The sequence below is a fragment of the Crocuta crocuta genome, unplaced genomic scaffold (genome assembly GCF_008692635.1).
Source record: "Crocuta crocuta isolate KB4526 unplaced genomic scaffold, BGI_CrCroc_1.0 scaffold377, whole genome shotgun sequence".
In the NCBI taxonomy this organism is placed as follows: domain Eukaryota; kingdom Metazoa; phylum Chordata; class Mammalia; order Carnivora; family Hyaenidae; genus Crocuta; species Crocuta crocuta.
In genome coordinates, this window is record NW_027528209.1 from 2,047,193 (window position 1) to 2,060,781 (window position 13,589).

At 37.8% G+C, this 13,589-nt stretch overlaps 1 protein-coding gene across 8 annotated transcripts in view; it reads left to right on the forward strand.

Moving 5' to 3' along the window:
• CSNK1G3 (casein kinase 1 gamma 3) overlaps positions 1-13,589 on the forward strand; it is a 71,438-nt gene that overhangs the window by 23,119 nt on the left and 34,730 nt on the right. For all 8 annotated transcript variants that reach the window (XM_077753019.1, XM_077753021.1, XM_077753015.1 and 5 more), the window contains exons 4-5: positions 3,967-4,115; positions 5,665-5,899. In XM_077753019.1, coding sequence (XP_077609145.1) covers positions 3,967-4,115; positions 5,665-5,899 — 384 coding nt within the window. The remainder of the gene's footprint in view (positions 1-3,966; positions 4,116-5,664; positions 5,900-13,589) is intronic.

Here is a 13,589-nt window from a genome sequence, read left to right on the forward strand (position 1 = left end):
ACTCCCCCAGCCCCTGTTTGTGATTTGCAATGTTTCCTAACTCCTAACAATGTAATTTGTTTGCTTAGTGTTAGAAAACTGCCCAGACTTGTCCTGGGAAATGAAGTTCTAGTTTGACCTTTACAATGTTTGCTTTAGGTTGTTGATTAAAAAAAAAAAAAATACAAGTTTTGATTTTGTCCTTCAGTGACATGAAATTCGTGGTGAAATACATTATTAATACTTACCTAAGAAGTTTCTACACTCATTTCTACACTTAAGAACATGATGTGTCTTAGGAGTCATTTAGAGTTGATTATCTTTTGTTATTCGCCTTTTATGCTGACTCAGATTTGAAGGTAAAATTATGTTGCCGTGATAAAGCTGAGGTATTTTCATTCAAATTGGAGACTCAGTGTCTGTTTAATTCACTCAATGAAATGTAATGCTGTTTATGGAATTTAGCCATCTTGGATAAGGTAGAGGTACATAATTTTGAGACACTTTGAAACCATTAAAGGATATTTTGGAAAAAGCTAAGCAGTTTTTGTCCCTTTACTGATCTTTTTCATGGCATTATTATAGAAACAGAAAGGTATGTTATGTAAATAACTTGATTGAATGTACGCCTTAGGTATGCAGTAATGCTCCTCCCAAAGGCTGAGTTGGCATCTCGGAAGCAGAGCAGATTTACTTATGCATGCCTTTCCTCATCGAGGAGAAATTGTGTGTGAATAATTATAAATTTCATGTCATGCTTAATAGAGATAGTTTGATAAGAGGAGATTTGAAGGTTGGGTCAAAAGAGAAGCTGGCGGCTTGGATGACAGAGCTAGAGTAGACATTTTGGAGATGGAGCTTTAGAAGAGCTCAGAATGAGGCAGAGTTCATCTGACCCTTTGAATCTGTTCTTTCTGTTAGTGAGGTGTGGTGGGAAGGCAGCGGAAGCCAAACTTACATGATGGGGCGACAAAGTCCCACTGGGGATACTTTTCTTTGTTTCTAGGAGCTCCAGAATGAAGCTAATTGTTCATAAGAGTAGAGGTAAACCTATATAATTTTCAGTGTGGAGGAGGCTGAGCACTACTTCTTGCTCAGTGACAGTACGTGGATTAAATAAATATATCCTCAATCTTTTAACAATTCAAGTTTTTCTCTGTGGTCCCAGGAAAACTTAAATCTTGAGCATTTTATTCCTGATTGCAGGAATAGCATGTGCTCTTCATAACAATTTGGAAAAGGTTAAGAAATAGGCAAATGGAAGGAGAAATCAATCACCTGTGCTTCCAGTAATCACTGTTAGCTTTGTGGGTTTTCCTTCTAATAGCTTTTCCTATGTGTGTTTAATGACTCACTAAAGACATTTTATTTTAAAAATAAAGCACGGCTGTTGTAAGCAACAAAATTAATTGATCACTTTAGAATTATAACAGGTAAATAGCAGAAGTTTGTCCTTCACAATTTTCTCTAAAGGTAGGTAAAAGTTGTCTTATGTTGCACAGTATGGGTATGACATAATTGGCATAATTAGTCTAGGGGTTGATGAATGTGTAGATGGTTCCCAATTGCTTTTTTCTTTCTTTTTCTTTTTTTTTTTTTTACTGTTAATAATAATGCACTTGAACATCGTTGTATGCATACCTTTGCTTATTTTGAAAAAGGGCACTAAAACTTTTCTTACTCTCTCTTACATTAAAGTCCATTGTGCTTTAACAAGATCATTTACCTGTGCATCATTTTGTAAATACATGCATTAATCACTTGGAAAATACTGGTTTACTGAAATAGATTTTCAAATATTGCCATATTTATTACCTAACATTAGGTCATAATAGTTAATGTCACTACAGTTTTATCAGAAAAAAGGTGTTGTGTTTTTCTCTTTTTCTCTTTTAAATTAATTAATATAAAATTTTATTCTATCTATCTATTTAAAGAAGGAGAGAGAGAAGGGGAAGCTTTCAAAGGTCATCCTGACAGATACGAATTTAGCCCAAATCTGATTTTTACATGAAAGCTTGAATTTTATTATTGATAAATCAGAATGAGTAATTATTTCACTTTTTCTTTCTTTAAAAAACTTTTTTAAATTTTTATTTTTGAGAGAGAAACAAAGAACAAGCAGGGAAGGGACAGAGAGAGAGGGAGACACAGAATCTGAAGCAGACTCCAGGCTCTGAGCTGTCAGCACGGCCCGACGCTGGGCTTGAACCCACAGACTGTGAGATCATGACCTGAGCCTAAGTTGGATGCTCAACTGACTGAGCCACCCAGGCGCTCCTACTTTACCTTTTCTTAAAATAACATACTCTCTTTGTTTTCAGGAATGCCTTTTGTTTCTTTTTTCTCTTTCTTCTAGTTTCATCCTTTCCCTTCCCTCCCCTCCCCTCCCCTCCCCTTTTTTTTACTTCATTGCATTGTTAAATGCAAGAGGTGAAAGTGGACATTGTTGTGTTGCTCCCAGTGGTAAATGGAAAGCATTCAGTTTTCACCATTAAATATGTTAGCTGAGAGATTTTCTTAAATACCCTCTACCAGGTGGAGGATGTTACCTTGTGTTCCAGATTAGCAGATGCTTTCTCAGTCTCTATTAGGATGATGACATGGTTTTTCATATTTATTCTGTTACTGTGGTGAGTTACATTGGTGGGATTTTGAATGTTAACCTAATCTTGCATTCCTGGGTTATCCTTGATCATGGTGTCTTGTTTACTCTTAGTCCCTAATGTTCCACCTCATCCCCTGAGGATGTCCAGTAAGCATTTGTTGAATTAAGACAGTGAGATTTCTTAAATGATTTTCTATTCTTGGAAACCTTTGAACCTTTGAATAAATCAGTCACTTAATAAACCCAGATATATTGCTACCTTATTGAGTGATCATTTCACAACAACTTCAGTTATTAGGAGTGTAGGTGATGACTCAGAAGGAAGTAGAAAAGCTCTTTGACAGTCCTTTCATTGAAGAGCTCCAGAACGTGTTTATTTTTACATTCCGTATATAGTTCTTACAAGCTTGATGATCTGGTTTGCTTGCCTCCTACGGATCAGCAGCAGCAAGCTAAAGCATGGAAATGAGATACTAGAGATTGCTAAATTAAGAGCATAAAGAAGAACAACTCTCAGTGGCAGAGAGGGGGAAAAAGGCATTGTAGGAATAATTTTTACAGCTTCGTAGCTGGGAACTATTCATGTCTTAATTGCAGTTCCAGGCTCTTAATAGCATAATAAAAGTGGCGTATAGCTTAATAGAAATAGTATTTCAGAGTTGGAATACACTTTAGTGAGCTTCTCATTGACTATTTCTGAACTTTTTTTTTCTGCTTTTACACATGTGAGGGGTAGATCTGACCCAGGCATCCAAGACTGGCTCTGGTAAGAGTGGCTTTCGCTAAAATAGTGACTCCCAGTGGCGAAGGGAAGTTTGTCCGTTGTGTGGGGGTGTGTGTGTGTCCCGCTGATGGTGCTTTAATCACCTCACCTCTGTCACATCACATAACCTAATCACAAGGCTGGAATCCGGGAGGGAGTTATATGGGGTATGTGCACCAGAAGATGAGAATCTTGGAGGGTGAGCCCAGGATGACGCTTACCTCATGTTTATTAAAGGGAACAGTCACTTCTTTGTTAAAATAGGAATCGAATCTCTCTTATGTGACAAGCTTTTCGCTAGGCCACGGAAACATGGGGCTAAAATGCACAGCTCCTGTCTCTGGGGCGCTGTTAAAGACCAAGAGTGGAGGCCTGTGTATAATGTAATGAGCTGCAGTAGAGGTGTAACCACTTACACTGTGAACGTCCAGGAGAAGGAACAGTGAGAGAGAACATTGGCTCGGGAAGAGTTAAGTGTGCAGATGGAAAAAATGAACCTACTGCTGCAGTTCTCGAAAACACAGAAAAGTGTTTAAAACTGCTCATTGATTTTCCAGGAAGAGCAATTTGGGATTCAGGATGAGGAAATGATTAAAATCCTTCTTCTCCCCCCCAGATGGTATACCTCAAGTTTACTATTTTGGCCCTTGTGGTAAATACAACGCCATGGTGCTCGAACTGCTCGGACCCAGTTTGGAAGACTTGTTTGACCTGTGTGACAGGACGTTTTCTCTGAAGACCGTTCTCATGATCGCTATCCAGCTGGTAAGGCAAGCCAGAGGTTCTGCAGCCGATCGAATCGTCGTACGGGTCATTTGGTCACACGTTTCTATTCAAAGTTTAAAGTCTTGTTCTCTTTACAGAACGCGTGACCTCATGAGGTTTCTGCTTTTCCTCCCATTGTCTTTTTAGGGATGCATTCTCCTTAAAATAACTGAGCCAAGTGTATTTTATTTGGGTGAAAGAATTAACATGTTACTGCTTTCAGATCAGAATGCGGAGCTTGAGAATGGTCTCTCTTCGTGTCCCTGATGAATGCTTAGAAAAGAGAGCCGTTGGAAACAGGGTTTATAATGTTAGTCATAAATTCTAATGGCCTAGAAAAAGAACAAACAATGGGAAGTCTTATAAATTATTGAAATCTCAGGGAGCCTTTGGGAAACCAGCTTAAGAGGATGATTTAAGGCAATTTTGAAATCCACACCAGCAGTGGGTTACAGAAGTCTCAGAATGGCTTTCCTCCATTGACTCATTAATTTATCCAACTCATATATACTTAGAGCTGTTTTTGCAAGGTTGTTTGTCATAAAGTGGGAAACAACCCAAATGGAGAGAAATAATAGAGTTAGCTGAGTAAATTATTCATAGCCATAAAATAATATGCAGCCATTAAAAAGTGTGTATTAAGAGAATGTCTTACAACCCGGAAAATGCTTATAATATACCATTAATGAGAAGTGTAGGTCATAGAACATCGCATACCATGATCCAGAATTTAACAATCTAAGAAGGCCTAGGTAGCTATATGTTTACATTGCGTTGTTGACCATTATTATCGCTCAGTGAAGCAATTTTATTTTCTTATTTATAATGTGCTATTTTGTGGCAGTTTGTACTATATTATATTACTATATCATGTGAATATAACGTATAGTATATATGCTCACTATATACTATATGTCGTGTGTAATATACACTATATAATGTGAAAGTGTACTGTATAATCATTAGAGTGGTACCCCAAAGTTTTCAGGTTTCAAGATCTTTTAAAATGTTTAATACCTAAGGAAAGACCCAAGTAAGATATAAAAAAAGAAAAAGAAAGATATCCCAAAGATACTGTGTTAATCGTTTTCATTTAACAGTTTAGACTCTAAGTTTCTTTAATATAATGTAAAAGTTGCTTGATGATTGAGTTAATCGATAAGAACAGATTGTAACTTCACGAATACGTCTGTTTATATATCTCAGTTCCAGAGTTAGTCAAACTTTTTGGTTGTCTGAGGCGGCATCATCCATAACTGCTGATTGAATCAGGGTTACCCGTATGAAAAGAATTCATGAAATTCAAATACTTGACTGATAAGTGATCATTATAATAGTCAAAGCAAAAACTTATAGTCATAATTGAATATATTTTTGAGGACCTGTAGACTGATACCATGTTACTTTTAAAGGGTTAAAACAATTTCTGATTTTTTTTCTCCTTTATGTTGTTTTCATTGTGAGAGTTTCGTCTTGCGTCTGTTGTGCTTTTTTATGCTAGTCAAAACCTACAATAAAACTTTCTTTCTTTTTATTTTTGTGACTCAAGATTTCTCGCATGGAATATGTCCATTCAAAGAACTTGATATACAGAGATGTAAAACCTGAGAACTTCTTAATAGGACGACCAGGAAACAAAACCCAGCAAGTTATTCATATTATAGATTTTGGTTTGGCAAAAGAATATATCGATCCGGAGACAAAGAAACACATACCGTACAGAGAACACAAGAGCCTTACAGGAACAGCTAGATATATGAGCATAAACACACACTTAGGAAAAGGTATGTGCACCTTTTGTAAATACGGACATTTGAATTTGGTGACTGCTCTCAGTGTGAGTTTTTATTTGTTATTATCGTTCTGTTTTGGGAGGTTTACACTCACGTCTGTTGTAATTTTTTATTTATCCCATCTAGCTAGAGTTTACTTTCATTTATATCTAAGAATACTCTTTTGGGGCACCTGGGTGGCTCAGTTGGTTGAGCATCCGACTTTGGCTCAGGTCATGATCTCATGGTTCCTGGGTTCGAGCCCTGCGTCGGGCTCTGTGCTGACAGCTAGCTCAGAGCCTGGAGCCTGTTTCAGATCCTGTCTCTCTCTCTCTCACCCTCCCCTGCTCATGCTGTCTCTCTCTCTCAGAAATAAATAAAACATTAAAAAAAAAAGAAAACTCTTTTAGAGTAAGGTGCCCTAGAGTAAATGCATGACAGATCTTCTTATTTTACTGTCTGTTTTTATATGATAACTTGAAATGTTCAACTTTGATACATTTAGGCTCATGCATTTGGTAATTTTTATTCAAGAATATGAGAGAATCCTTAATTGTGGCTGAATTTAGCATGTGAAGATTCTTGATTGAAACTCTGGCTCTCTGATACAGCTAGCCAGGGAAACATGGCATCCTCCCCAGGCATTTAATGCTAAAAGTAACTACCTTAAGGGTACCTGGGTGGCTTAGCTGGTTGGGCACCCGACTTCGGCTCAAGTCATGATCTCCCGTTCTGTGAGTCCAAGCCCCGCATCGGGCTCTGTGCTGACAGCTCAGAGCCTGGAGTCTGTTTCAGATTCTGTGTCTCCCTCTCTCTCTGCCCCTGCCCTGTTCCTGCTGTCTCTCTCTGTCTCTCAAAAATAAATAAACATTAAAAAAAAAACCTAAAAGTAAATACCTTAATAGTTTTGTTTACTGTGTAGAAACTATATGACTTCGGGCAAATTATTTAAGTTTTTAAAAGGGATTCCTTATTAGTAGAAAGGATAAAATAATATCAATCTCACAGAGTTCTTGCAGGTATCCACCCCNTAGTCTCTCTTTATCTGGAACCCTCCCGTGCTTTTCTTTACGGTTCATGGCCCGCATATTTCTGTGTAGTACATACATGGTATTTTGTACGATGTCCTTAATTTGAATTTGATCATTTCTTCATGACTATATTTGACTATGCATTTGTAGCACAAATTCACAGGTGATACGTGGTCAGCATATCATGTCGGGAGACCTGTGATGTCAATTGGTTGCAAGTAGTATTGGTCACTTGCTTATGGTACTGTCTGCGAAGTTCTTCTGCCTACAAGTTTCCTATTTTTCCTTTGTAATTAAAAGTATTTTGAGATTTTTTTTTTGAGATTTTGAGATTTTTGAGATTATGTAAATAGAAGTATATTGTTCCCATTAAATTTTACCCACTAGATTTAGCATCCATCGATGATTTTTTAAAAATGTATCATTCCTTATGTATTCATTCGTTGATAATCTAACGTAAGCAAAGGCTTTTGTTTCTTTTCCCATTTATTGACTTCTGTCAGTATGGACTCATGGATTCCTAGCATATGGCAGTAGCATAGTGCGTTACGGTCAATGTATATTTTGATACTCATATTGTGCCATGTCTGACCACTGGTTGCTCTTTTTGGCTGGGTGCTTTGTCCTCCTGGCGTGTTCTCATGATTCTTTGAGAACTGTTTTACTTTCTGGCATAACAAGTTTTTCTAGATTAAGCTTGTAGTTTCTGTGCTCTAGCCCAGAAATAGACATTTCTCCAAGTAGCTCTGAGTCCTTCTATTGGATAATGTTAGGTAGAAACCAAGATTTGGCTACTGGGCATACTCATCGCTACTGGTGTGTTATTGCTGGCCTCTTTGGCAGTGAAACTAAGAAATGTGCATGTGTATATGGTCACGTGTACACACAGATACACACATGCACATATGCCTACACATGTATGTGCATATATGCACATATTAATGCCTATCTAGTAAGAGTCTTGAGCTTATATTGATAGTTTTAATTTTAGTTCGACACCACAAAGTAGTTGCCCTCTTTTCCATATTTGTAATTGCCTTCTCTTGTCTGTATTTTTGTCTTCTGGGCCGACAGTGAGAAATCTGGCCACCACTACTCTGTTTACTCATTTTTAGAAGCCTAGGATCTTCAGAGTCTAGTTTCGGAATTGGTAACTGCTAACAGTATGTCAGGCAAGCCTACTAGAATTGTCAGTAGTTGTACTTCTTATTTTATTGAAAAGTTCACTTTTTAAATCGAAATAAAGTTTACATTGAATTAAGTTTATAACTTTTGAGTGTATGATTTGTAGTTTTTGACATACGTACACACCTACATAACCCACAACTCTGTCAAGATTGAGAACATTATCATCATCTCATAGACTTCATTCTTGCTCTTCCCCCACATTCTCTCAAAGGAGCCATTGCTGTGATTTCTATCATTAATCTAGCATAGTTTTTTTTTTTTTAAGTTTTTTTGTTTATTTTGATAGAAACAGAGCACAAGTCGGGGAAGGGCAGAGAGGGAGGGAGAGAATGCCACCTGGGCTCCCCACTGTCATTGCAGAGCCCTATGTGGGCTTCGAATTCATGAAACTGTGAGATCATGACCTGAGCTGAAATCAAGAGTCTCGGACTGAGTAACTGACTAATGTGCCCCTTGAGTAGATTAGTTTTGCTGATTCAATTACTTCATATAAATGGACTCATCTGGCTTCTTTTGTTCTGTGTAAGGCTAATGTTTGTTTTTCAAATATCAGTAATTTGTTTCTTTTTTAAGGCTAAGTAGTATTCCATTGCATCAGTATACCGTAAATTATTCTAATGTTGATAAACATTTTGATTATTAACAGCTTTTTAATCTTAGGAATTTTTAAATCTTTCAGTGCACATATATTTTCAGTTCTCTTGGGTATATACCAAGATTGGAATTATTGTGTCATATGGTGGGTATTTTTTTAACTTCATAGGAAACTGCCAACCAGTACTCCCAAAGCATTCATGCCATTTTATATTTCCACTAGCAGTAAATGAGAGTTCTGTTTGTTTCATAGTCTTGACAACTTTTGGTGTTAGCCTTCTTTTTTTGTTCTAGCCGTTGGAGTAAATGTATAGTGGTATTTGACTTAGGATTCTGAGCACTGTTTCTTGTGCTTGCTTATTGGCCATTTGTACATCTTCTTTTGTGACATGTATGCCATTTTATTGTTGATTTGTAGGAATTCTTTATATAGTCTGAAAATACATTCTTTCCCCAATATGTGTTCTCTGAATAGATTCTTTTGGTCTGTGGGTGGCCTGCTCATTTTCTTAATGGTGCCAGTGGATGTGCAAAAGTTGTAAATATTTGTGGAGTCAATTATTTACCAGTTTTTTGTTTTAGGATTGCTACTATTTGAATCTTAGGAAATCTTTGTCCCCATGAGATGCAGATATTTATGTTTTCCCCTAGAATAAATTTTTGTATGGTGTGGGTTACGGGCTGAGGTTCATTTTATGGGGTCATAATCTTTCCCATTGAGCTACTTCCTGGCCTGTCTAAAAAAATCAGTTCTGGGTTATGTTTATAGTGGTTTATTTTTAAGTCTTCAACCACGGTCAGTTTTCATATCAGGCAAAGTCAAACTTAATTCTCTGCTTTTTGATTACATCGCTGACATCTCACTCACAAGGAGGAACAGAGAAACGTAAACCAGTCAGTACTCACTCATCATCACTGCTCAAACATACCTTACAGACACACAGTCACTTTTTGTACAAGACCTTAGCAGTCTCCTGACCCAGCCATCAACTCCTGGCGGTAGCTTCTTCTCTAACCATTCTTCCCAGATTTACCTGCTCTATATTGCTTCTGCTTACCTGCTGTACCTGCTTCTTCCTCTCAGTAAGAACAAACAGCCCTTGGAATTTTCCCTGACAGCCTCCTGATAGTGGAGACATGGTATTTTTTTCTTTGCAGTTGTCTGAAATGCCTGAAAAATGTCAGTTTGCCTTACTTTAAGACAAGTTTCACATATCTAAAATTATAAAGCACATGCTGCATTCAAGTCATATGGGGGAGGAAAGTTGCCTTTCAATAGCAAACTTCCATGATAGATTTAAAATAAGATTGAGTAAACACACAACTTTCAGGATTGTGTCTGATACTACAATCCGGCACACCTGTATTTCTATGAACTGTGTCTGTGAGAGATTTTCATTTGTGGTAGCTGCTAACAGACTATTTTATAACAACTAACAAAGGTTCGCCACCATTTTATTGTGAGACATGAAGTCACAACTTCCTTATGGCCCGATGTTTTTTTATCTGAACAATGGTAAATGTAACAGCATTCTATTTGTAGAAATGGCAGAGTGAATCTGATATGTTTGTCCTTGTTAGGAAAAGCCTTCAGAGCTTGGGAAATGGCATTTAACTATTGCAGTAATCTCTTTTTCCTCCTTTTTCAGGAAGAAAACATAAACAAAATATTTCTTGGGCAAGTACTGCAAAGAACAAAAGCTTTAATCCTTACTCTCTCCTATTTATAAAAGGACCATTTCCAGTTTTGATGTAGAACTTGGAAGTAGACGGGCACTGTTAACAGTGAGAAAATTTGTTTGCCAGATTCCATGAGTTCCTGTTTTTTAAGAAATTAATAAGAGTAAGCTAAAGTCATGCAAGTTTAAGTGCTGAAGAGTTAAAGCATTTTATAAGTGAGACGGCTGTGAACATGGACCTGTTAGTGGTGTTTGGAGTTTAGAGCCCTTGGCTTTGTGCAGGGTCATAAACAGATAACAAAAAAGAAGTGGTGAAAATGTGACCTTTTAGTGGTGATTTTTAATTTGTGCATATAGAATTTCTGTCTTTTCTATTTTGCCTGGACTTGGGTGATTACATTTAAAGCCTTCTTATTCATTCATTTATTCTTGTGCACTCAAGGACTTTCTTACACACCTGACCATTTCAAAATAGAGAATTTGGTCAGATTAGAAGTATTTTTCCTTTGTGGAGATCAGTGCACAGTACTAAGTTTAAAAGGGAAAAAGCTGGCAGAATACTGTAAATCACATTGGGGAATTTAGCCTCTTTATTTCTGTGGTATAGGTGTTCTGATCTTAACTGGATGATTAATGTTCAGAAGGCGCAGGTGTAGTGATTCACTTGTGTCCCTTCTCATACCTTATTAAGTCCTTGTTTGAGACACAGTCTCACTAAAGGTGTGTGTGACACGGATTTCCTTGGTCTGCTCTAGTTGGAGAATGTTAGGACGTATACCTTGATCTAAATAAGTGTAGAGAAAATGCATTTAAATAGTAGTGTTGTTGTTTTTATTTAAACAGATGTTATTTTTTGAACAGTTTTTTTTAAAGAACAGTTTTTGACTCTTAACAAAATTTGCCACACGGTGCACAGATACTTCTTATTCCTCCTGCCCCCACACATGCGGTTAGGTATTACCCCTACCAGCTCCATTTCCCGCCAGAGGGGCACGTTTGTTATAATTGATGAACCTGCATTGACACATCATTATCATCGAGAGTCCGTAGTTTACTTTGGGATTTCCTCTCGGTGTTGTACATTCCACCAGTTTGGATACATTTCTAAGGACACGTGTCCGCCGTTACAGGATTACACGGGAAAGTTCCACCCCCCTAGGCATCCTCTTCGCCCTACCTAGTCATCCCTCCTTCCCCACCTTCACCTCCCTCCCTCCAAACCCCTGGCATCCACTGGTCTTTTTATTTATTGTCTCCATGGTTTCGCCTTTTCCAGATACTATATAGTTAGAATTAAGCCATATGTAGCCATTTCAGACTGGCTTCTTTTAAGTAATATGCTATGCTTTTAAGGGTTCTCCATGTTTTTCCCTGGCTTGATAGATCCTTTCTTTTTAGTGCTGAATAATATTCCATTGTCTGGGGCCTCCATAGTTTTATCTACTCATATACTGAAGGATAACTTGCTTGCTTGTAAGTTTTGGGAACTATGAATAAAGGTGTCAACGTAAGTTTTCGGTTCTCTGGATAAACCCCAAGGAGTTCAATCCTGCATCATATGGCAAGGGTATGTTGTAAGACACCCCCAAGCTGCCTTCTGAAGTAGCCAGACTGTTTTGCGTTCCTACCACCAATGAATGGGAGTTCCTGTAGCCCCACATTCTTGTCAGCCCTTTGTTTTGTTAGCGTTTTACATTTCCACCATCCTCATGGGTTTGTAGTTCTTTTGAGGTTTCTGGGACGAGCTCCCATGTGGAGAAGGGCTTTTCCCCCTCAGCAACACCAAGCAGTTCTCAGACTCCAGGAGCATGTCTGAGAATTCAACTTCATTCTGGCCCTAGCTAGCTGGAGAAGCCTCAGATCCCAAGGTTAAGGATTCTGTCCTACAAGACTGCTCTCCTCCCCCTATTCTGGACACCCCTTACAAGCCCTAGGCGCTTAGCTATACTTCTGACTGATCAGCTACAGGTTAGAGGTTCTAGCTACCTCTTCCTGAAGTTCAGTTTATTTGCTAGAATGATTTCATAGATTCAGTTTATTATGGGATATGATAAAGGATACAGAACAACAGTCAGATGAAGGGCTGTGGAGGGTGAAATCCCAAACAGGAGCCTCTGTCCTTGTGGGGCTTGGAAGAGTCCTGGTTCCCCAGGTGTAGAAGCTCTCCCAAAAGGACCAAAACGCTGCCCTCTTGGGTTTCTATGGGAGCTTCATTACATAGTCAGGATTGAATGTCTAGTGGCCATTGGCTCATTCAACCTCCAGCCTCTCTTCCTTTCCTGGCAGTCGGGCGGGGGTGGGGGGAGGGTACAACTAAAAGTTCCAAACCTCTGTAATCATATGGGTAATCTTCCTGGCAATCAGCCCCTGACCTTGGGTGGGTCCAGAATTCACCTTCATTAATAATAAGACACCCATTTCACCTTTCTGGTTCTGAAGTATTTTCAGGATCTGTGGATGAAGACCACATATATCTGAGAAATACAATGTGTATGTACCATCTTTTCATATGCTTATTTGTCATATATATTTCCTCCTTGGGGAGGTATCTTTGAAGGTCCTCGGCCCATTTTTAATCAGGTTGTTTGTTTTATTATTTTTGATTTTAAGAATTCTTTGTCTCTTTTGGTTAATAGTTCTTTATAAGATGTATCTTGTGCAAATATTTCCTCCCAGTCTCTGGCTTATCTATTTATTCTCTTGAAGGCATCTTTAGCTGAACAAAAATTTTAATTTTGATGAACTCCAGCTCATCAGTTATTTCTTTCATGGACATGCCTGTGTTGTCATATCTAAAGAGTCCTCTCCAAACCACGGTCATCTAAATTTTCTCCTACATTATATTCTAGGAATTTTGTGATTTTCCATTTGACAGGCCTTTGATTCAATTTTGTTAAGTTTTATAAAGGGTGTAGGATGTGAAGCTAGATTCATTTTTTTATCTCTTGACATCCAGTTGTGCCAGTACCATTTGTTGAAAATACTGAACTTTCCTCCATGGTAATGCCTTTGCTCAATTGTCAAAGATGAATTGACTATATTTACGTGGGTCTGTTTTGGGGCTAATTCTCTTCATTGATTTACTGGTCTGTTTTTTCACAAATACTGCACTGTGTTGATTACTGTAGCTTTATAATTAGTCTGAGGGTAGTGTATTTTTTAATAGTTTTTTTTTTTTTTTTTTTTTTGTTTTTCTATTTTTTTTTTGCT